Source organism: Frankliniella occidentalis, unplaced genomic scaffold (genome assembly GCF_000697945.3).
Source record: "Frankliniella occidentalis isolate FOCC.00 unplaced genomic scaffold, Focc_3.1 Scaffold16, whole genome shotgun sequence".
NCBI classification, from domain to species: Eukaryota; Metazoa; Arthropoda; class Insecta; order Thysanoptera; family Thripidae; genus Frankliniella; species Frankliniella occidentalis.
The window spans coordinates 1,287,671-1,311,261 of NW_026267146.1; the positions used below are offsets into that span (position 1 = coordinate 1,287,671).

A 23,591-nucleotide genomic window follows, 5' to 3' on the forward strand; every position below is an offset into this window, starting at 1 on the left:
ATGCTTATGCTTGGTCTGATTTGTTATGAGGACATCAGGAGAATCATGTACATGCGTGTCAACAGCTAGTTCAAATAGATGAATCAAATGAAGTCAATTAATATTTATTGTATTGTACTGTTTATGTATGCATACATAAGAATATTTTCATAAAATTCCTTTCCCACTTGCATCTTTAGGAATTCTACAAGCACAAAGGTTTGAAACACTTAACTAATCAGGCTCTAGATGCCTATGAGAATACAAGTAGAACAAATTTTATGTAGAGTTAAAAGGGATGTGAAAAACACACTTTAAAGAAAAAAATAAGGGCCCGGTGAGCTTTTTTTTAAAAAATCAAAAAAAAATCAAAGTGATGCCAGATTTCTATTTAGAAGTAAACTAAAACTTTAAATTTTGCCCATCTCTAACTTACAATAACACTTACACTTTAAGTAACATCACGAAAGGAGAAAACAACCATACTGGGGATATATGAATTGGTTCTTATCACAGGTTTCCTACAACAGAAGTATTGAAGAAATACATTCTTACTACTCTGAGTGTACATAGTAGATATCTGTTCTAAGAAGAAAAGGGATATCTGAGAAACTACCACCTTACAATACATAAAAAATATCTCATACTTACAAAAAAAACAACTCTTCCTTTTTGGCAATCAATTACATGAATAATGATAAAGTGAAAAGCTAGAATGGCATGCTGTGTTGTCAATGAATGCAACTGATAATGTAACCAATGAAATGGGATTAAAGAAAATTGCATTAACATGGTCAGCCGGTTAGAAATTTGCGGGAACAGCCCCATTAATGGAACAAGTAAATAAAAACAAAAGAACAGCTTGAATAATGAATGAGAACATAACCATGTTAGTAGCACCTATATAACTAAAAAGCAGAAATGTGAGATAAATGACAGAGGGTTGACAAAAAATGAAAAAGATCTTTCAATTCAGAGAAGGGCTGAGTACTGTGCTCATTATGAATCAAATACTAATCCTGCCCTATAATCCTATAAGTTATGTAACTGTGCATGCACGATACCACAAAATCCCTGCATACATCAGTGACACTACATAGTTAGTACTGTACAGGCAAATGTAATGGAAATAGTATAAACATGGGTCTGTTAACTCGTCTTGTAGAAAACTAGGTAGATACCCTTAACATAATGGTATTAGATTTTAAGATTAATTTCTACTACCAATTTGCTAAGTTAAAACTTGTCTATGCTGGAATAATGAAAACATAGTTGAGTATTTGATAGTAGATACATAGATACAAATTCTTGGAACTACATAGGTTTGGATTAGGTCAACAAAGTAAACTATGAAAGCAAAGAATCAACAGCAGGAGCGCAGACGTTGACAAAGCAGATGACTACAACCAATTACATCTTCCTCTAACAATGGTATACGGGCACATAATTGCAATAGCCAACCAAGTCAGGCTGCCCTGCTGGTCTCTGACAAATGCCTACTGGATTAGCCTGAAAGCACCTGAGTGTGTGCAACAAATTTAAGATTAATTCAGTCGTCAATTGCATGTGATTTTGAACGAGTATTGCTAATTATGGAATAGGGATATGGGAGAGTCTTAGAACGAAACAAAACAAAATTAAAAAAACAACAGAAAAAGAAGGAATTTAGCACTTTAAAGAAGAAGAATTTGGAATTGGGTAATGAACAAACCCTTCTTACTTTCAGTTCTTGAATTTTAAGGCACTCAGCAAATACATGCATCATTGCATTTTAATAATGACTAGAAAATTAAAAATTAAAAGCAAACATAACAATGTTTCAATTCCTCATAGCTCTAAAAAAGATTGTTCCACACTTGATAAAAAATAACAAAGAAATAGAGAAGAAAATGCCAAACAATTCATCTGTTTGATGCAATTATACTTCTATTCTCCCTCCACACTTGAAGTGCATACCGTATTTTGAATATGGTAGATCTTCCCAATTGAGGAATGACCATCATACATATTTACTTTCTATGCACTAATTCAATGAAACACAAAATCAGACACTAAAAGAAAGTTGTCTTGAAATAAAACTTGACACCGTTTGAAAAGAGGGAAAAAATTACAAAAGCAAATCTTGACAAAAAGTACAAAAATATTTTGAAAAACTATCCCATTACCTATATAGCAGTACTGGGAGGTTTCTCTACAGAGACGATAGTTTGGCTAATAGTGCTGAGTTGACCAGATCCCATTATGTTGAGAGCCGACACCTTTGCTCGTTGGTACGCTACAACTGTATGCATGCTTAAAAATCTGAAAGAATAAAGATTAGAATATCAGCAAACTCCTGAGCATTTTAAAGAAATAAAATTCACTTGAGTAAAAAGCAGTATAAATGGAGAGGGTGGGAAGAAAATTAAATATTAGATCTTTGGGTCAAGAAATATTAGATCACTTACCTTATGCACAGGTATTCAACAAGGGCAGCCATGCCAACAGCTAGCATTCGAATATATGAATCTTCATAAAGTTGTATGACAACCCATGCTCCTGCTGCAGACAGGCACATTATTGTGACAAGCGATGTTGTGGTAACAATCTGTTGTGATGTGAAACCTTGTTGCCAATCAAGTTTTGCACTTCGTTCCACTTGGTATGAAACCCCACAAACTTTGCACCGCATACTGTCAGGATTGACTGAGCTTTCAACAAGCCAACGTCTCAAACAATCATGATGAGCAGAGCTGACATCTCCTCTGCACTGACAGGGTTGAATTAAAGGTCCAGCATCAGTGCGTTCACTGTCATAACATATCCAGCAATCTTTCGATAGTGATGAGGTCTCATCTGAAATAATTTTACAATGTGTAAAATTCATTTACAAATCAATTATGATGTGCTACGTCATTAAATGATTCTCTGACAGCTACTAACCAGAATCTGCAGTATCTCTCTCAGCAGTGTCATCTTTGGGTATAACTCTGTGCTTCACATCAACCTCATACTTTTTCAAAATTCTTTTCGGGTTCAAAATCCACAGTTGTTCCGGGCTAAAAGAGTAGTTGAAAATATCATGAATAAAATAAGATATAAGATAGGTAGAATAGATAGATAGAAGAAAAAAATCACTATCATTGTTAACAAGAACACACCTCATACAATTCCATAAAACACAGGGAAACCAGAGAACAACACCAATTTCAACAACACGAAAAACCAGATCATGCCAATTTCGTGAGTAAAGGGGTACTCTGCAAATAAAGAGTGCATTAGAAACAATAATAAAAAAAAATGCAAGAATCATAAAGGGTGAGAAAAAACTTACTTCCATTTCCAAAATTCGCTCAGAGTTTCACTGAACAGGAATCCCACAATTGTGATGAGCATAAATGCTTGAGAAACCAAGCCAAATCTTGATTGATGCAGCTGAGATGTGTCAACTGTGTCGGATATTGATCTCAATTTGCTGGTCTATAATTAATTAAAATTTCAGAAACAAATTTGAGCGAACAGATTTATTAGTTAGATAGGAAGGAGAATTTACGTGACATACCTGTCCACTGGAGGGAAGTGCCGGATCCTCCTCACCCTCTCCATTTTGAGTCTTTTCTTGAGCTTTGCTCCCAGAAGGTGTCCTACTACTAGTAGCAATGCTAGTGACTTTAGTTTGATGCTCATACAGGAAACCACCCCGAACCTAGAAAGTGTTACCAAGAGGGATTGATGAATATAACCATGAGACCCAGTTATCCGACCACAGGTGATGTGGTGGATGTGGTGAGTGGTGAGAGCATAAATCATAAACGAATGCATTCCGTCCTATATTGCATACTCACCTTGAAAAAGACTTCAACACCATATATGAGGAAAAAGATCACAACAATAAACAACAGAACAGCATAGCAGCCATTAAATATGTGAGAATAGAAACTTTTTTTGGCCATATTTGTGTCAGACATTTGAGTTGTAATGAATTCTGCCAAAAGTAAGGAATATGTTATGATGTTGAAAGTCACAAAAGCCAAATATGACTTTGATAGAAATTGTGGCTTTTCCCAGCGAATATCACGCAGATGAAACACCTGGAAATCATAATAAGTCATTAATGTTAAAGATAACATGAAAAAAGATCTGACAGATAATTCCCTTGCTAGGATTAATAATAAAAACAATAATACTGTATATATACCTCTGCCCAAAAACAAACAATCAGTGAAGCGCCGGTCAGCAGAAGGGGATAATATGCACTAAGCAGACTGCTGGACCATCCTTCCAGCATTGCAGTCTAGAGCAAGAAATTATTTAAAAAACAGTAAAAACATTATTTCAGTAGGAACAAACTAATTGTAGTCCAAAAGGATACTCTTACTTGAATTAATTTGCAATTATAAATATGCAAAAAAAGAAACTTACCGGTGCAGTAAAGTAAGCACCCCTGATCATGGCAGCAAGAAAAACTACAAAGTATAAAACTTTTTGAGTTGTAAGCCTGCATGCTCGTAACAATGATGGTGCCTTCATGCGCTGCCATTCTGCCACAATACATGTTACCAATTGTACTAGGCATACCAGAGCCAGGAAAAAGAAAGCTGATGCAAACGCAGCAAAGTAAGAAAAGTTTAAAGTATGACATTCATCTCCTTCAAATTGAATCTGCAAAAATAATAAGTAGGTATGTAGAACAGGAAAGTAATCAAAATATTTCAGCTCAATAACAAGAGACCTACTTCACACACACAAGTGCCATTGTGGCACTCTCCATGACCAGAGCAATTCTCTGCGCAATTGGGCATGCCCAGCTTCGCAAGAAGAGCCAATGGTTTCGACGTTGACAACTTCAACATACCACGCATTATAAGGAAATGTGCTACTTTCTTGGACCTGTCAGAAAAGTTAATCATAGTATAAACATTTTGGAACAAAACTCATTGTTATGAGCACTGGTTAACGAATGAGAAGGGTAGTCCTAACCAACTTGAAACACTCCTACTGTTACTATCAAAACAATAAAAATAAGTACATCAAAATGAGATTCATCGTTTCTTCCATGATACACATCAATTTTCCAACAGTAGTTCACTCTAGGCTAGCCTAGGCATGAGAAGTGTCTGTCACAGCAGCACTGTTCATGGAATGAAAAGTATCAACACTAATATGAATTTCGTGATGACTTTAACCAGATGTATATCTTCAAGAGTGCGAGAAACTATTCAAAACACCAAGAATATCACTTTGACAGATGGTACCGGGAACAAAGGCCCTTTCCCCATTAATTAACCTAGGGACAAGAACAGTCAAGAATATCAGCAGACAACTTGCCTGAGCTGCGAAGATATCGAGGCCAGGCTAAGGAGGGCACGAATCCACAGAAAAACACCATAACAAATTGGTATTGAAAACCATTACACTAAATATTAGTCACAGAAGTCTACATATTCAATGGATTTGGCATACGATACAAGCGAGATGGCAAGTTGCTAGTAAAGTTTGCTAACGAACGAGAATGGCTGCTAGCAGAACTACTTCTTGGAGCACCAACCCTCAGCGCCAAAATCTTCTCCTATCCCTCAAGAAATTGAAGTAAGACACATTTTTAGGGAATGAACAAGATCTGATTCTACTTTGGTATTGTCGTTTTACCAGAGGGTGGAGTCTGAAGTCTTCCTGCTACAAATTAAACTAGTACGTTAATGATTTTATGATGTGTGTTATTGTGAACAAACTGGTATTACTCATAAATTAAAAAAGTAGAGCTATCGTCTCCAAAGCTCTACCGAAGACACCGAAACATCGTCTAGTTTGACCTATTTAATTCAAAAAGAAGAAAAAATCGGAAAATATGTTGGTTTCACTTGCTGTCGTTCGGTTTCTGGGCAGTTTTTCTCAATATTGGGGAATGTCGGAAATGTATCCATGCGCGTGCGTCTTCTGCTGGAGCAATTTTTTTTACAGCCCCTATGACCAAATGTATTGTAGAAGTATTTGATTAAAATGTGTCTGGTATGGTTAGTTGTCATGACTGAACCATCAATGCATCATATCATGTCATAGCCCATTAAGTAACACATTTCAAATGATGCCAGTTTACTAAATTTACAAGGACAACTTTCGTACATGGGACCCTCCTCCCGCATGACGTCACGGTCCCTGAAGTGCGCTGCCGAAAGCCGAAGAAGCCAGAAGCCTGGCAAAGTCGTTTGTTGCTCGTTGCTCCGGCACGCAGCGTGTGCATAAGGAGACTTTGAGGTGCGATCTGTGTTTTTATCAAGTCTTAGCATTTAGCACTACCTATTTTAGACTGCTACATGCTACTATGTACTTTGCTGGTCCAAAAATATTCTGTACTAATCAAATCTTGCATTCTTGCCAAAGCTTGTGCTTTTGCAAGCTTTGTGCACAGGTTATAGGCCTCCGACGTATAGTCAACACATACACATTATTTTCATCCTGTTTCCCTCTCGTGCCTTTATTAAAAGCTCTCTTAAAGTATACAAATACGATAGATGTATTTGAGACCCTCATTATGTGGAGAGAAATTATTGTTTAATCCCTAACACAAAATTGGGGTTTGCCATGGTGTCTGAAGTAGGACAGAGGAGACAGAGTAGCAACTCTAGTCTGCATTCAACATCTCAGTTTTAGTAACTTTCTCTGATGTGTTTTTCTCAGTAGATGATTTCCAGTTTTCTTTTGTCCGTTCGCTTTTCTATAGCAGTCACCGGAATTTTTTTTTCCTTACATCAGACCAATTTCAGGCCTTTTCTTTTAGAATGTTCACTTGCCGTGCAATTATCAAACTGTATCCTGTGAATTTAACAGATTTGAATGGAGGAATTTCATCTTTGCAAATGTCCCTTATGTTTCAGATTTGGTTTTCAATGGGCAGTTCAACTGTTAAGCTACTCCAATAAAAATGAAGCAACACCTTGTTACCGTGTGTATAGTATGTATATTGTGTGCTGCCCATGCACCATGTTCTGCACATCAACATGACATGAGTCCATCACCCCTGGAAATGGGCTCTAAAGGCACGGTGCATTTACACAATGAATCAGAAAGAAGAGAAGCATTATTTGAAGGAGAGTGGGATAGTAAAGTAAGATTGGTTCTTGTTGGTTGATTGGTTTGATTGGTTCTTTTTTAGTGTGTGTCTTAAGTTTGGCAGTAATCCTTCTTGTTTCAAAATCAGGTTTTTGTTAAGAAAATGTTTTCTAAATATGGTGATGGAGAACATCTGACAATGGCTGGTTTTGAAGAGCTAATCAAAGCACTCCAGCTAGATCCTAAATTATTTCACCCATCAAATGGTAACATTTTCATTCATAGTGTGTATTGGTTCATGTTACCTTAATTATCTGTTACATTTTCCTATATTTCCATTCAATTTCAGTTGATGTTCCACTTAACAACTCTTCTGAAAGTGAAGCTGCTTCTAGAGTGAGTACTGCTGTAATGAAAATCCAAGGGGCGTTAACAAAATGCTATATGTGTTTTCTTATTTACTCCATCGTTTCTCTTTTTTTTAACATGTTCTAGTGTGTTCCAATTGAGAATCTTGTAAAAACAACTCACAAATCCAATAACAGTGATAACATTACTTTCAATACTGGTGACTATGAACATTTATGTCCCTTACTTCTGTATAAGCTTGTGGAACCTAGCAAGTGCATATTGGAAAGTGAGATTTCAAGTGGTCTGTCTTCGACATGGTCGAGACAAGTCGCTTCTGCAATTCCTGCAGGACCAGGAAATACATTAGATGTTTGGCTGTGGGCTACCCTTAGTATTATTGTGATAAGCTTGTGCGGACTTCTTGGTGTAGCAGTGATTCCCGTGATGCAGAAAACCTACTACCAGCAACTACTTCAGTTTCTTGTTGCACTTGCTGTTGGTACACTGTGCGGTGACGCACTTTTACACCTCCTACCTCATGTAAGCTCTTATTCCCTTTAGTGTGTTTTGTTCTCTACAAACTGGAAAACCTATGTTTGTTTTTCTTTTTTGGTGTCTTTTTAGGCTATGATGGCAACCGGAGAGGAAGCCAGTCACGGCAGCAGCCTCTCCCATACACATGATCACGACCACGGGGATGACCCCCACTCAGCCAACATGTGGAAAGGCCTTGTAACTTCATTAGGAGTTGTGTTCTTCTTCCTCATGGAGAAATGTCTCACTTTGTGTGCTGAATGGAGGAAAAGACGTCAAAGAAAAAGCAGAGTTAGTTCTTCGAATGTTTCTTTCTAATGAGCTACAGGCCTATGTCAAATTTTAACCTACATGCTTTTTACACGAAGTCCTTTTTTTCTAATCTCAGACACCTACTCCAAGAGTTCGAGTAATGCGGGATACAGAAGATGTAGACAACAATACTGTTGGTGAAAAGTTATGCAAACACAAGTACAGTTCATATCCTTACTGCTATGGGGACATTACGAAGGAAGAAACTCTCCAAGGTATGTTACCTATTAATTTGAAGAAGAAAAAAAGGCCCACCACTTTGGCATTGGTCTTAGATATTTAAAGGGTCTAATATATTTAAGAGTACATTAACAACAAAAAATCAAATTTGTTTTTTGTTTAAATTTATTACCACTCCTGCATCCTTATTTGGCTCCATGCATACTTATTTATTTTGGGTGGATTGATTCAGATGGCAATTTGCATAAAAATGGTGGACCATCATCCCTACAATTAAACAATACACAAGAAGATCTTACTTCCACTCCAGCTCTCACTAATGACCGAGATGCGGTAATACTTTTTTGTACATACTAATAATGTTTTAAAAATAGTGTGTCAAAGATTTCATGGAAGGTTTTTAGTGGAAATTACATTGTTGTAATGTTCTTTTTCTAGGTTGTTACAGCTGGTCATGATTTAGAAAGTGAAATTAAAGAATTGAAACCCAGTGATAAGGATTATACCATAATCATCAGGTAATTCACACCAAATTAAAAAGTATTGTGTTGCATGATGACTGTATTGACTGTACTGTATTGTGGTGGGTTTGACAGCCTCTCTGCTCCAAGTTGATAATTTATTTTTTCCTGTTCTTTTTATAACTTAGGGAACACAAGAACCACCACCATGGTCATTCTCACACACATGGTCATGTCCACTCTGCTCCCAACAGTCTCTCCAGTGTAGCATGGATGGTAATTATGGGTGATGGTCTCCACAATTTCACAGATGGAATGGCTATTGGGGCAGCATTTGCAGCAAATATTGCTGGAGGATTTAGCACTGCGGTTGCTGTATTTTGCCATGAATTACCTCATGAACTTGGTAACATTTTTCAATTTCATAAAAATGCTGTTTTTTTTCTCGTTTTTTAAAATTTCTATAGAAATATATTTTTAAAAAAATTTCAGGTGACTTTGCAGTTCTTCTGAAAGCAGGCATGAGTGCAAAGCAAGCTGTTTTCTACAACCTTTTGTCATCAGTGCTTTGCTTTTTTGGAATGTGCCTTGGTATAGTCTTAGGAAATACTGAAACTGCATCCCAGTGGATTTTTGCTGTTGCTGCGGGAATGTTTCTTTACATTGCCTTAGTAGATATGGTGAGCTTGATGATGTTGTCATTGTAAACGTAATGAAAAACATTTATTGTCTAATTAATTTGTTCTTTATGTTTTTCAGATTCCTGAACTGTCAACAAGTCATACAAGTGAGGGTGGTTCTGTATGTCAATGTCTTCTTCAGCTGATGGGACTGATGTCAGGCATTGGTATCATGCTTTTGATTGCACACTACGAGCATGATCTCAAACGCTCATTTACCTGACTGAATTTCATGGTTTGAAACATGCTTGTTTAATGTAATGAGCAATAATTTGGAAGACACTGTATATTCACATCTAGATATGTGCAGCTTTCTTTACCCTTTGAGGTATCACATGTGTTTTGACTGAGCTGAACATGCTAGAACTTGTATAGAAGTGTGGTCTAATGTGATAGTAAAACTGGACAGTTGGCCCTTCTAAATGTGTGAGTGAAAATTTAACTTAAAATATCAGCCATTGGCAAGGCCCCTTCACATTTCCTGTTAATTTTAAATTATTTTTTTTGCCAGTAAAACCTTAATGCATTTTTGTAAAGGCTTTATTTGCCCTTCTGGCATTTCTGTGCTTTCTTTAACCATTCAAAGAAGGAATTGTTTCAGCTTCTTCTGAATAACTTCAGTAAATCAAAATGATAACCTTATCTTTCTGCTAGATCAATTTATGCTTAATTTGCTGAGTTTAGCAATTGGTATTCTCTAGAACATATCTCTGCGCCTTTATGTATTTAGTTAATGACAGGAGGTTACAGGTATCATCATGCCTCTTGTTTAATAGTCAATTTCACTTGCACATGGAGGGATCCTGATATAGTCCTATGCCAAATTAATTACATACATATTTATGATAAATATCTATATTTTTTTCACTTGTTTCAAACTATGAGGTTAGAGAATAGGCCTATTTCCACTTCACGTTTCTTGAATGATTAGCGGTAAGAAGACCAAATATGATTTATTGCAATTACTCTTTGCTTTCAGTAGTAAAAATGTTTGTAGAATAAGATATATTATTTGACACTGGAAGAAAACTGCGTATCTTCACAAGACTGAAGTTCTTCAGCCCCATTTCAATTATTTTTTGTACACTTGAGTCTCATGTTCTTAACTACTGAACACAATGTAGGAAACCTCTCTCTGCATTGTGCTACTGAAATATTTCTGCATTTCTAGTAATGTTTTTATTTTATGAATCTGATTACACATTTTAACATTGTGTAGTATAGTTTATTTGTTCCGAATATTTTCAAGACTTGTTTGTTGTAGTCTATTCGCAGTTGTTTTTGGGCTTACGTACCTGACACTATTAAATCATGCTGTAAACCAGTATTATATGTTTTCACAAGAATTTGTGTTACATGCTCTAAAGAAGCTGGCTTGATGATTTAATCCAGGTCAAAGTTGGATCTTTGTACTTCATTTTATTCAGTATTATGGTGTTGGCTATTGACCTGTCATTCAGAATTGATCTTGGCTCATATTAAGAGAGGAAGTGATGTAGTGATTTGTTCTATTTTTATTTCAAGCATTGAACTCTTGTTTAGGACTTTAAATTCTATGTCCTATGACTTATACGTTATAACCTTGGGGAAGCATGTATAATTATATCTGCAACATTATAATTGTTCTTGAATTTGTTTCTTTTTTTAATATATTTTGCGACATCTCGACTTATGATATTTGGCATGTCCTGTTTATCATGTGATCTCATTGTGCAGTACTGTGTCATGACTTTTTGATGTGGTTTTCCTGCTGAAACTCTGGTACTTCAGCAAGTATGTCATGGTTCTTCTCTACCTGGTTAAAATTTTAAATTTTCATTCAAGCTAACATCTGATGCAGGTAGCTGTACCTCATTTTGCTCAAGGACCAGGTGGAGAGAACTGAACTGCCAAAATGGTGACTGCTATCTATGCTCAAGAATAATCATTATGGCTATCAGCTTAGATCATGGGTCTTACAAGCCCTTTTTTTCTTATAATACTTCAATAAGGGAGGAAAGCCGTGTACTTCTTGATTATTTTATTGAAAGTTTATTTTACTTGATTCCATTTAGTAACAACTTTCTCAGATAATTGCTTCCATGTGTGCTTCATATCATTGGCAGTGTTGACCAAATTTCACATAATTAATGTAATGTACTACTGGTTGGCTGCAGTTAGGAACTTCTATTCCAAACTCTGATGCCTCATCTTTTGTTTTTTTGTTCAACACAAACTTAAATGTCTGACTTACACAAGTTCTCTTCATGTAATTTTTAATGGAGTGTGTCATCTTTATTGTAGCTTATTGAGCTGTCATGTCAGTAATTTAATTTTTAAATATAAAGCGCTTTTAATGCCAAAGACTTGAAGAAGGATTTGTAATGGGAAATGCGTAGAATTAAATCTGACTTTGAACTCTTATTTAACCTAGTTCAGCATTATAGGCAGCGAACAATTACCTGTACTTTGGAATCCAGTAATTTCAGCTACAAAGTTTGTGTTCATTGCCTCATGTTAACTTACTTGTTTAATTTCTGTATCTATGTGCGTGTTTTAAATTCACTCCTGCCAGGCAATAAACTTAATTTGAACTATGAAAATTTTAAATTTTGGAGAAAGATGTATGATTACTATCAAATATTTTATTTCAAAAGGACTTTGGAATTAGTGATGGTGTTCACATACACAGTGGGTGATTCGCGCTGTTGTTTTTTTCCTGGCTGTACTGTACCGGATCCTTGCGTGCGGACGGGTTGCACACTCGCACGGCATCATGCCGCGGATCACCCATCCTGTATTAGGAATAGGAGTTTCAAAGGAGAAAGTGTCTTACTGATTTGTCTCTATGGTTATTTGGTTTCATTATTGTCTTTTTGATGATATTCTAGCTAACACACTAACTTATAACAATTGTTCCTGTATAAAAGCTAGAACATATATTAGAACAGTTGCTACTTCAACTTGTGATAAAAAGATAAACATTGGTACGTGGCACATGTGAGAAATGTAGTGCTTTGAACTTTACACTGCTTTCCACGAATATTTCCCAAAGCACTACAGTACATGAAAAAATTGAAAAATTAAAATACAATTGGAAAACATACTTCAGAAATCAATATTATTTTGTTTCAAACTTGTAATTTTTTTGTACCACTCTCCTTGTAGCAATGGAAGTGAGGTTTTCATTTTTGACAATTTCAGACTTCTGACTGCTGCTTGTGCTGTTTTCAATTGTGCTATGGACGACCTTGTTTAAACAACAAACCATGGTTTTCAGATTTTTCTGTGGTGTAACCAACTAAAATTTTAACTTAATAATATTGTTTTGTAAATATATTTTTGTTGTACTTATTAATTAAATGCAAGTTATTAGACCACCACCTTATGTTGGATATTGGATTACTTTTTTTTCTTAACTTTCTTCTTTCACCAATGACCACTTTTACAAAGTCTTCAAAAAAATTAAAGGCATCTTGCATCTCGGCTCAAGATTTAGCCAATTTAGCTCAGCCATGGAGTCGCATATTCAAAAATTCCCTCCACACAGACAGCGCCTTCCACTAAAGATGACGAATGTTCCTTTCATTTACGTTTCGTCATTTGTTCGTGGCGTCTGGTCTTAGCGAGCGCGTTGAGGCAGGAGTGTTGTGTTTTGACAACATGGCTGAGAAAAGGAAGCTAAAGAAAAGAAAGGAGGTAATATTTTTGCGCTGAGTCCATCAAAAAAATTAATGTTTTGCTTTTTGGGTGCCACCTTATTGATTTTAAAATGAATTATATATTAGCTGTTTTAGTAAATTTCACATTACTCTATTCTCGACAACTCAAACCATTCGGGTAACTTCATACGTTCACCTCGGGTTTCAGACTCAGGCAAGCAATTTTAGGTCCCGTTACATTCCTCAATTAAGTCCTACGCAACGTTGACATCCGAGTTCCTCAGCGTCGTTGCTTATTTACGATGGTTTTCGTAAGTTTTTGAGGGTCTCGAGAGTAAGAGCAGTCCTCGGAAAGTGCCAACGCTGCGTTGGCAGTTTCAATATGTACCACAAGTTTTGTATTTAAGGACCCGTGCGGAACAGTGTTGGTGTCACGAAAATCGTGCCAGTCGTGTAATTATTTTACCATGAGCGCGCGTGAGTCTTCTAACTGAAAATCGGCACATCACTCTCTTTTACATACCTATCTTTATATTTACTGTTACTTATTAAAAGTACTTTTAATCCACCTCAATTGTAATTTGAGGTACATAAACATAGATAATATGACCTCTCTGTAGTGAGTGATTTCAACCAGTTGTAATTTAAATTTTTGAACCCACAGATTTAACTCTTAACTTAAATTAACTAGCGACATCATAAGCAGGAAAAAAACAAAAACACGCTATAACCATTGGACAAGAACCTGTGTCATAATGTTCATTGTTAAATCGCTAAATGGGGGTCAACAATCAATTGTAAAAAAAACTGTTTCAGGAATTGATCCCTGGTTCAAAAGTTGAGCCAGAAAAGCCATCCAAAGAGGAATATGCCGTTGCAAAGTGGCTCAGAAACAATGTTCCAAACAAGAAGACAAAATTTCTTAACTACAGTGTGGAATATTTTACTGGTAAGATAAATTTTTAATTTATGTTCCGTGGAGTTTAAATGTGTCATAATATAACATATCACCCCCCTTTTGTTTTCTTAGCTGTGAAGGCAGTTGACGCCCTTATGGATTCTCACTGGGCTAAAGAAAGGAAGGGAGGGGAGGAACCATTTTTTGCATGCAGAGAAGATGTGGTTGATTTTCTGGAGAGGTAAGCAGTTTTGCTATCAATTCTATGTTCCCTCAGGTGTAATCCTTATTACATTGTTTTTCATTTGAATCAAACTTTGACATTTAAAGAATGCTGAGCCACAAATTCTTTCATCGTGCCAAGAAGGTTGTTGTATCTGAAGAAGAACTCAAGGGAAAGCAAAAAAAGAGGGAGAAAAAGAAAGACGAGGTAGATGATAAAGAGGACAAAAGAAAGGAAAAGAAGAGTATTGAAGAAGCAGAAAGTAGTCATGCTGAGGGCTGCAAGGAAGAAAAAGGCTTGGCTCCGGTATGATGATTGTTCTTGCATATAGAATACTTTCACTTAATTTTTTTAGATATTTCATTATTTCAAAAGTTTTTTTTCTATGATATATACTTGTTTGACAGGTTGAGAAGCAACAGCGCAAGAAACGTAAAATTCGTTTGGAAATGCACATTGAACAAATGTTTGTCGATGGCTTGGATGCATATGTCTGGCTCTACGATCCCATTCCATTTTATTATTGGGTGTTTGGCACATTGGTAGTTCTTGGGGCTATTGGAATTTGTGTATTTCCTTTATGGCCACCATCAGTGAGGTATCTAATATAGTTTCTTAAATTGAAATAATTTTGTTTACATTTTTATTAAGGAAAAATTAAAACAGATTTTCTTATTTCTAACTTTTATGTTTTGCAGGAAGGGTGTTTACTACTTAAGTGTTGCAGCAGCTGGTGTGTTGGTGTTTATTTTGGCCCTTGCAATTTTGCGTGTTATTGTCTTCTGTATCATCTGGACACTTACTTTTGGCCGACACCATTTCTGGCTGCTTCCAAATTTGGTGGAAGATGTTGGCTTTTTGGCATCATTTTGGCCTCTTTACCATGTCAGTAACATCTATTATCATCCCTTTAAAAATATTTTGGTGCTGCAGCTTTTGAACTAATCTAATCTGTATTTTACAGTATGAATATCGAGGAAGTGACTATGAGGAAAACAAGGCAAAGAAAAAGAAGAATAAGAAGAAGAAAGAAAAGGATTCTGATGCAGAGGATGATGGAGAAGGGAAGCGTGGTCTAGACACAGGGGCAGAAGAAACTGGTGCTGAAGATGAAAAGGACAATGCTGATAAAACAGACGAAAGGTATGTTTTTCAAATTTATGTCACCATATTTAGCTGTGTCTGTCATATATCTTCATATTATTTATTTTATTTTCTCTATCTTTTTATTTTTTAGACACAGAAGCGACATTGAAGGAAAAGATACTGAAAGTGAATCAGAAAGTAGTCAGAAATCAACAACAGGACGTGACTTTGAGATGGTAGAAAAAGAGGATGCGGAAGATTCTGCATCCTAGGTACTTCTACAACTACTCTTCATAATCAAGTTAACCCCAAATTACATTACTAGCTTTATTTAAAATATATTATTTAAACATAAAGTAATAGGCCGATTTAATTTCCACAAAGTCCGTACTTTGTCCTTGTTTCTTGTCATGTAAAGGTCTGTTTTGTTGCTTTCTTTCGTAAAACTGATATTATTGTTCATTGAATACTTTCAGAAATTTTGACGGACTTAATGAAATCCTACTCTTTCTTAAGTAGGTGGGAGCCTGAGCAAAAGACTTTGTTTAAATTGCTTCACATCGTCTATTTTGAGCTTTAACAAAAACTGATTTTTCAAAGCCACCTTTTAAAATTCTACTTGCGTAATGCAGGTTTTTGACTTTTATACGACTATATCTAATGATTTTTTGGTGGAATCTGTTTTAGATTTGATTAATGAACAAGTTTAGATATCATTTCAAGATGTTAAGGCATACCTATTGAAATTACATTCTTGTTGGGTAAATCTCTGGATTTTCCTTACTTCCTCTTTTCTGTTGAATACAGGATTATTAGTGGTTTATGGAATGAAGCTTTGTTTTCCTGTTCTAAAGTGATCTTAGCCTTATTTCATAATATTCCAAAGAGTTTTTATTGTGTCTGAATGTGTCACGTAACAATTTACTTTTCAAGGTTCTGTATTATGTTTATCATGTCTGTGGTTTTATTATAGAGATGGACAAAATGTAATTTCTTTGGTTACCTATAAGAATATTGAGCAGACTGCACATTTTAATGGAAATGCATTGCCTGTGCAATGTTATCATTCCCAGTGTGACAATTTAGTTGTGTGTGGTTGGCATTGTGTGTGTAACAAGCCACACCTGATTTTCACACTGAGTGTGGAAAGGAAACCACATTCTTTTATTAAGTAGAACAGCCAAATAGGACATTACTCATTCATATTGTTTTTTGTTGTTGTTTTTTTTTTCTAATAGTAATACTATGATTTACGAAAGAGTAATTTATACTTCCAATTTTTTGTGTGTTTGTTTTGAGATTACCTAAGTCCTTAAGTCACAAAATGACAAGAACTTCATTGATCTGATCTGTTACCAGTACCTTAAAATTTGATTTATGTACTGCTTTTCATCAATGTAAATTGTATTTTTCATCATTAAGCATATTACAATACTATTTTGTTTGGTTTTATTCTGGAGGTAAAAGTTATTTTGGGTGACTGTTGTAAATGTGTAAATGTCAGATTAAAAAAAAATGTGGTTGGGAGGCAATATGGTGTATTACTTTGATCCTCTCTCTACATAAAACAATGTATGTGTTGGTGGTCTATTCACACTCTCACGCATATAGCTTACCAGCTTACCTTTGTTCTTCTGTTATTGCCCTATATATGCTTGACTGGCTGGGTGAAGGGACATTATCGCCCGAAGGTTGGCAGACGATGGTTGTCAAGGGTAACTGGTTAGCCAAACAGTTGTGCTCGGTGCACTTACGGTTCAGTAGCCAGTGATATCTCACTAAGCTGACTCAAAGCTCATAAAGTTCGTTGCTTGAAGAGCTATCCTTCCCCGCTGTGAAATCATACTTGACGATGCCGCGGCACATAATTCGGACGAAGGTAGCAGTCGTGGGTAAGCACGGTGTTGTACTGCAAGACATCTCGATTCAGCATAGGTGAACGACAACCATTTGATCGGGCACATTTCCCAGGTGACGCAGCCGTGGGGAAAACAGCGTTGACAAAATCATTCCTAAGTGATGGAAGGGACTATCCAAAAAATTACGAAATGGTAACTCTCTGAGATTTTTAATTAAAACATAATACATCGTCACCGTGTCGTAATTCAATCCCAATTACCCCCGCCCCTCCCCCCTCCCAAAATTTTGTTACTCGCAGACGTTCGGAGTTGATTTGTCTACTAAAATGGTGCCAATACCAGACACAAACGACATTGTCGAGCTCTTTATCTACGATTCTTCAGGGCAGCCTTATTACGAGCAACTGCTGTCAAAATACGTAAGGCGACACATCTTTTTTTAAAGTTCTTGAATGAGTGCTAGGGAGTATAGTTGCGTTGTGGTAGCAGGGATGCATCGGAAACGCAAGTGTGTGAATTTCGCACACTTGTAGGTGTGTGGATGCCATTCGTACACATGGAGGCCCAAGTATGTGAATTTTTAAAGGGGAATTCGCACCTTAACCCCATAAGTGTACGAAAGGGCACACTGGAATCGCAAGTGTGTGAATGTCGCGCACTTGTAGGTGTGTGAATAATGTCCATTCGTACTTAACGGGGTAAACGTGTGATTTTTTCTTAATAAAATTCACACTCTTACCCCCCCCCCCTTTCAAAGTGTGCTTCACACACCTACAAGTGTGTGACATTCACACACTTGCGATTCCAGTATGCGCCTTGCTTTTTTGTCCTAAAGAGTATTAGTCCACAAGTGTCAGCCCCTTTCTCTCTTTCTCCTCTCAACGATGGCAGTGGAATGGCGCGAACATGTTCATTGTGGTGCTGGACGTGACGAACCCTTCCTCGGTGCGCTCCGTACCTGCTTGGGCGGACATGGTGCGATCCCAGGCGGCAGTGCGCGCCGACGCTATCCGGGGCGTGCTGGTGGCCAACAAGGTCGACCTGGAGGCGAGGCGTACGATCAGCAGCGCCGAGGGCAGGGAACTGGCCGCAGCCCTGCAGATGGAGTACGTCGAGTGCTCTGCGGTGAGTGCAAGGGGAGGGGCGCACGTCATACTTGACTCGACTAACCACCCCGTCACCGCGGAAATGAGTGTGGGTCCAAAGATTAGATGTGACTGGATTTTATTGGAAAAATGACTGCAAGTGACTGGAGTACATTGACTGGTCAAAGGAAAGTATACTACCCCTCCTCGGTTGTCTGCGCGTCCCGGCGGAGCCCCTGTGAGTAGCCTGTACTGCACAGCACAGCTGACGAGCGGGACTGCCTACCTCGCCGCCACAAGGCGCCCTACGCCTGGGGCAGCCTGGGGGTGACCACAAAAGACACACAATATGTTTTAATTTGTTTATTTTTCTTGTCGTTTCTAGAAAGAGAACAAAGCCGTCACCGTACCCTTCGAAATGCTGGCCTTGGACTGGCACAGAGTGTTCATGGAGAAAGTCTCCTCATTCCACATGATTTCTTGAAATATTCTATTCTCCGTCGGTTGTCGTGACAGCAAAGAGGAGAGACTCCCTCTCCCGATTGCAGACGTAAGTTTAGTTAAGTAATCAGTCTTGTCCAAGTTTTATTGTTCCTTACGAATCCTCTTGAACCAATGATTTCAGCCCTTCGGGTGTGTGGTGTGTCTAAGCAGCTCACGCGGTCACCCTGCCGCTGCCGGGCTCCTGCTTGAGCTTGCAGCCGCTGAGGTTCACCAGCCCGATGAAGGATCGGCCCGGGTGGTCCAGCACTCGGTAGCGGTCGCCCGCCAGGTCCCGGAGCGAGACGCGGTCGCCGCGCGCCAGGTGCAGCACCCCGGCCGTGAAGCACGTGTTGGCGTGCGCGGACGAGCCCACCACGGCCGAGGTCACGGCGCACAGCAGCTCCTTGTGGCCGTTGCGGTACACCCAGTAGCCGTTCTCGTTCTTGTCGTTGGCGTAGTTGACCTGCCGGCAGAAAACGCCCCAGGTGGTCGTGGGTCCGTCGCTCACACGTGATCAACTGAGCAGCAGCAGGCAGTCCCCCTGGAGGAGCTCACCTGCGCGTACACGAAGTACAGCCCCGGCGTGTCCACCGTCACGTGGCCACCCGCCTCGGCGAGCCTGAAGTGGTGGTCCAGGCCCAGCTCCCGCACCCAGTCGCTGGCCCGCCAGTCCGCGTACTCGCCCGTCGGGTGCTTGAGCCGGCCGCTCTCTGCGGCACAAGATCGGGTGTGAGTGCTGCGCGAACACCAAGAGGGAATTCCCTAGGAACGCCTGCGCCGCCCTGCGAACGCCTGGAGGGAATTCCCTGGGAAGTCCTGCACCGCACTGCAAACGCCTCGGGGGAAACTTCCCTAGGAACGCCTGCGCCGCACTGCGAACGCCCCGAGGGAATTCCCAAGGAACGCCTGCGCGGGGGACCTACCGTCGTAGTGGTGGCTGGCGCGCTGGCGGCCCGAGTCCCCTACAAAGTGCGCCGCGATGGCGGGGCCCTCCACCACGGGGGCGTACGGCCGCCAGGTCTGCTCCACCTCCACCGTGGCGTCGATGCTCTGCAGAGGGAGAAGCAGGGCGTGTCCATTGAAAACACGCGGCCGCATCGCGGTTGTTGTGATTTTTGTTTGTGTGCGGGAAATGGAGGTTTGACACGAGAAATAAAGCACGGTATTGTGGTTTCTTTTTTTTTATACATTAAAAAAATAGAACTTTTATTTATTTTTTCCTAACAAAAACAATGCATTCTGCTGTATTGAACAAGAAAACAATTTTCAGCAGTTTGTGAACGATACACTACAAAAATAAATAGGAAATTTTACAGAGCATTTAATCTTAGCACCAAAAATTGCTGAAACAACACTTTTTTCTCGTGCTGAATTCCTCATGTACACCCTCAATTTGTAATCCTACATCAGTCTCAGCGAAAACACTGCTAAATAATTCAACCTGTATTTGTTTTACGCATTAGTCATTCTACCACTATCAGTACTAAAAATTATTGTGTCTTATGGTCGATCGCCCGTAATTTACGCGCAGGTACAATAGTAACTTGGTGTACATAAGCTGACAATATATACAAAAACATCAACAAGGCATGTCATGGTATTCTACATTTCGTGTCGTACATTTTCCCACCCTCGTTTTGCGATTTTCAAACCCGCTGCTTCCCGATAAGTATCAAACTCCTAATCCTATAAAACGCTTTTCCCACGCCCCGTCCGTGAGGTAGACTTTTCCTCCCTCCCCTCGGCAAGTGTACGCGGAGTGTAGACTGCGCGTTACTGGTGGAAAGTGTCAGTCACCCGCACTCCTCGCCGCGAGGCACGCCAGGGGTCTCGCTGCTCGTAGGCGGCCCCGGCGGGCGCCCAGGCGGGCTGCGCGGGCTGCTGGCGGCGGCGCCCCACCTCCACGCTGCGCTGCACGTCCTGCGACACGTCCTGCGGGACCTCCTGCAGCCGCTGCCTGCGCCCGGCCCGCTGCTGATGGTGCTGCCTGCGCGGAGCCCTCTCGGCGTCCATCACCCTGGACCTGCGGAGGGAGGGAGGGGCGTGAGTCCCGGGGGAGCACGTTGTCGAGGTCGCCGTCGATGTCACCCGTCTTTACGTACCTTCTGCTGGCGATGGGTGCCGCCGGGGTGGTGCCGAGGAGGGCGGCGGAGGGCCGCGGCGGCGTCACGAAGCCCGTGGGCGCGCGCTCCGCGTACATGGGCTGGGGGCGGTGTGAGCCGTAGGGGCTCCTGCGGCACGACGTGAACGTAACATTAGTGGACAGCTGTAGGCTGACAGACAACCCTTTGCACGTCGGCGACGGGCATCACTCACCAGGATTCGGCGGGCGGCGCGGCGGGCACCTGCAGCGTGTGGTACAGCTTCAGCTGGGGCTGCTGCGCGTCGCGGCGCTGGCGGAGGGTAGCCGCCTCCGAGGGGAACTGCACGGGGGATTGGATGGGCTGGGCCTGCGTGCCGGCGGTCGGGATTCGTGTTACCAAAAGGGCGCCACATATGGGCTAGGCGGACACAGACTGCTGCTACATCGTTGGTTACGAGTCGCTCACCTGTCTTCCGGCCTCATGGTTGTCCAAGGGGGCGTCCTCCGGACCAATATTCTCGTCGAATGGGTTAGAGCCGGGCGTCAGCGGGCTGGAAGTGGCATCAACCCCGAGACTGCGCCCCAGAAGGCTGCCGGCCGGTTGCAGGGGCTGCACGGTCGTGTCCTCGTCCTGCTCGTCTCGGACGCGCCTCTCGATGATGCCATCGTTCTCCTCGTCTTGGTAGTATGGCAGGAAGTCGTCGTCTTCCTCGTCCTCATCCTCCTCGTCCAAGTCGGACAGGTCACCGTGGTCGAGGGCCTGCACACAGAGGAATTAGTCCACTCCCTCCAGTCCAGGACTCGGACAATGAGACTTTCCCCTCTCACCCCAGCCGGGTTCTCGAACGCCCTCAGCTGCTCGATGTAGTTGAGGTGGCTGAGCTTGGTGTCGATAACTTTGAGTCTGGCTTCGAGCTGGATCGTGTACGCCTGCACTCTGCCCAGCTCCATGTGCAAGTAGAACACGGTACCGGCCAGAGACAGGATGCCGGCCACCAGTACCACGAGGGTCACCACCATGGCCACCTCGCAGGACGAGGTCGACTGCTGGTCGCCGCCCCGGCACCGCGCCTGGCACGGGGGCGGGGGCACTTTCAGGAGGTACGAGTCGCTGGCCATGGCGACCATCCCCTGCTCGCTTGCTACCGTGTGTCCTCTCGACTGCACCCCGCTCGACGTTAGATGCGCTCCTGCTGCGTCGCCAGGGTCCTCACATGGTCGCGGACACCGACAGGACGGAAGACACTGCAAACAACAATCAAGACTGTGTCGCTAATGCTGTTGGTTGAGCGCGCCTCCATTAGGGCTGAACTGCTGCTTCCCTAAGCAACCACTAGGAGGGAGGGGGGGACCCCCCCCGGGGGGGGGGGGGTCCGTCTGCTATTGACGCATGCACCATATCCTCCGATCACGACCTACCCCAGCGCTAGGGCCTAAGTGCTGTCCACTGGAGGAGAGGAGGGAAAGGGAAGGCTGACGAGAAGAGTTATCTCGCGTACGTCCTCGCTACTTAGGACGCCCCCCCCCCTACCCCTTTTCCCCTGCTACTGACGCCGCCGCCGCTCTCGGCCAACGCTGCTGTTGTCCCCCTTAAAAACAAGAAAACACGGACGCAGCAGCGCTTGGCTCGCTTGGCGACGATAACGCGGCCGATGCGATGCGATGCAGCCCCTCGCGGGGCCCAACCACGACCCGGGCGCGCATCGCGCCGACGTCACCGGGGAGGGGCTCCGCGTCCAAAGTCGGACGGCGGAAAGCTCGGCGCCCGTGCGACCCCCTCGGGGGCCAACCGCAGCCTTCTTGACTTGGGTTTGATTCCCGGTACTAACACAAGAGGAAGAAGACCCCCCCCCCTCCCTCTCCCGCCATGTTTGACGCGCAGCTACACAAAAACACGTCCGCGCGCGCGGGTCAAAGTCCGCGGTGTCGTCGGGGGTTCGCACTGCGCTTCGCTTATATGTCCTGGCATGTGCTCGCCTCGCAATAATACTCACCTGCCGCTGTCCGGGGGCGTGGTGGGGCGTGGCGACGTCGCTTGGAGGGGCACGTCCTGCACGACGACGACGGCGGAGGCGACGAGCGCGCGAGCCTCGGGAAGACGCGTATCCAGTTCAGTGGGCACTCGCTCACTGACTGAGTGGACATCAGGGCAACATGCGGCCGGGGACGGGCCCCAAGGCGGCGCGGGGGGAGGGGGGCGGCGCGGGCGGACCGTGACCCTCCGCGACCTGGTACGCCGAATGAACCCGAACATGGCGGGCCGCGGCGGCGGGCGGACGGCCTGACTACGACTACGACAGGCTCCGATATCGTCGCAGCCCCGGGCCGTAAGCAGAGCCGAACCGATCCCAATATATTGGAAACGAAGGCGCCCTGCTCGCTCCCACAGCGTCGGCCCTGCATGCAGCGCCGCGTCGCCTCTGACCACTGCAACACCGCCAGCCAAACCCACAATTTCTCCATCATCGCCCTTTCCACCACCAGAGCAACAGAGTACTAAACACTCGTCTTGTATTTTTACCTTGCAGAAGGAAAACTGCGCGCCCTTCTCGCTTTTTTCCCTCTCGACAGCACAGATTTTCCCCGGAGAAAGGGGGGCGGGGGGTGCATAAGGGTTGCCTACAAATAGGGGTTTTGTTGCGCAAATTCCTACCTTTCAGGAGGCTCACTAGAGACGACAAGGGGGACTAATAACTCCTCTCCCGCA

The 23,591-nt window shown here is 41.9% G+C and overlaps 5 protein-coding genes across 8 annotated transcripts; 3 read left to right on the forward strand and 2 right to left on the reverse strand.

Moving 5' to 3' along the window:
- Positions 1-88: 88 nt before the first annotated feature.
- On the reverse strand, positions 89-5,479 carry LOC113217945 (uncharacterized). Its single transcript, XM_026438055.2, has 11 exons — positions 5,287-5,479; positions 4,695-4,848; positions 4,381-4,620; positions 4,157-4,252; positions 3,804-4,049; positions 3,521-3,664; positions 3,293-3,438; positions 3,120-3,218; positions 2,902-3,017; positions 2,427-2,814; positions 89-2,280 (listed from the first exon to the last, which is right to left on the reverse strand). Exons 2-11 carry the CDS (start codon positions 4,818-4,820, stop codon positions 2,145-2,147), a joined length of 1,737 nt encoding a protein of 578 aa, XP_026293840.1. The 5' UTR covers positions 4,821-4,848; positions 5,287-5,479; the 3' UTR covers positions 89-2,144.
- Positions 5,480-5,995: 516 nt separating this feature from the next.
- On the forward strand, positions 5,996-12,893 carry LOC113218256 (zinc transporter foi). The gene is made up of 12 exons (XM_026438531.2): positions 5,996-6,213; positions 6,834-7,063; positions 7,157-7,274; positions 7,358-7,404; positions 7,504-7,899; positions 7,984-8,184; positions 8,282-8,420; positions 8,618-8,718; positions 8,824-8,903; positions 9,035-9,252; positions 9,339-9,526; positions 9,606-12,893. The coding sequence occupies exons 2-12, from the start codon at positions 6,881-6,883 to the stop codon at positions 9,747-9,749; spliced, it is 1,815 nt and encodes a 604-aa protein (XP_026294316.1). The 5' UTR covers positions 5,996-6,213; positions 6,834-6,880; the 3' UTR covers positions 9,750-12,893.
- Positions 12,894-13,078: 185 nt separating this feature from the next.
- LOC113217963 (translocation protein SEC62) lies at positions 13,079-16,906 on the forward strand. Of its 2 annotated transcripts, none has more exons than XM_026438078.2 (8): positions 13,079-13,204; positions 13,984-14,116; positions 14,198-14,306; positions 14,396-14,594; positions 14,696-14,886; positions 14,987-15,173; positions 15,253-15,431; positions 15,526-16,906. In XM_026438078.2, exons 1-8 carry the CDS (start codon positions 13,082-13,084, stop codon positions 15,644-15,646), a joined length of 1,242 nt encoding a protein of 413 aa, XP_026293863.2. In that variant the 5' UTR covers positions 13,079-13,081; the 3' UTR covers positions 15,647-16,906. The 2 variants fall into 2 exon arrangements, with proteins under 2 accessions (XP_026293863.2, XP_026293871.1); XM_026438086.2 differs by lacking the exon at positions 13,079-13,204 and adding an exon at positions 13,455-13,478.
- A 144-nt stretch (positions 16,907-17,050) lies between these two features.
- LOC113217980 (intraflagellar transport protein 27 homolog) lies at positions 17,051-18,852 on the forward strand. The gene is made up of 5 exons (XM_026438098.2): positions 17,051-17,266; positions 17,346-17,425; positions 17,533-17,652; positions 18,125-18,358; positions 18,704-18,852. The coding sequence occupies exons 1-5, from the start codon at positions 17,227-17,229 to the stop codon at positions 18,800-18,802; spliced, it is 573 nt and encodes a 190-aa protein (XP_026293883.1). The 5' UTR covers positions 17,051-17,226; the 3' UTR covers positions 18,803-18,852.
- Positions 18,667-23,051, reverse strand: LOC113217953 (uncharacterized). Of its 3 annotated transcripts, none has more exons than XM_026438066.2 (9): positions 22,879-23,051; positions 21,713-22,129; positions 21,351-21,644; positions 21,118-21,251; positions 20,904-21,032; positions 20,701-20,824; positions 19,725-19,851; positions 19,357-19,511; positions 18,667-19,264 (listed from the first exon to the last, which is right to left on the reverse strand). In XM_026438066.2, exons 2-9 carry the CDS (start codon positions 22,010-22,012, stop codon positions 18,974-18,976), a joined length of 1,554 nt encoding a protein of 517 aa, XP_026293851.1. In that variant the 5' UTR covers positions 22,013-22,129; positions 22,879-23,051; the 3' UTR covers positions 18,667-18,973. The 3 variants fall into 3 exon arrangements, with proteins under 3 accessions (XP_026293851.1, XP_052120003.1, XP_052120004.1); XM_052264043.1 differs by having other exon boundaries at positions 20,599-20,824; XM_052264044.1 differs by lacking the exon at positions 22,879-23,051 and adding an exon at positions 22,304-22,435 and having other exon boundaries at positions 20,599-20,824.
- Between the last annotated feature and the right edge of the window lie 540 nt (positions 23,052-23,591).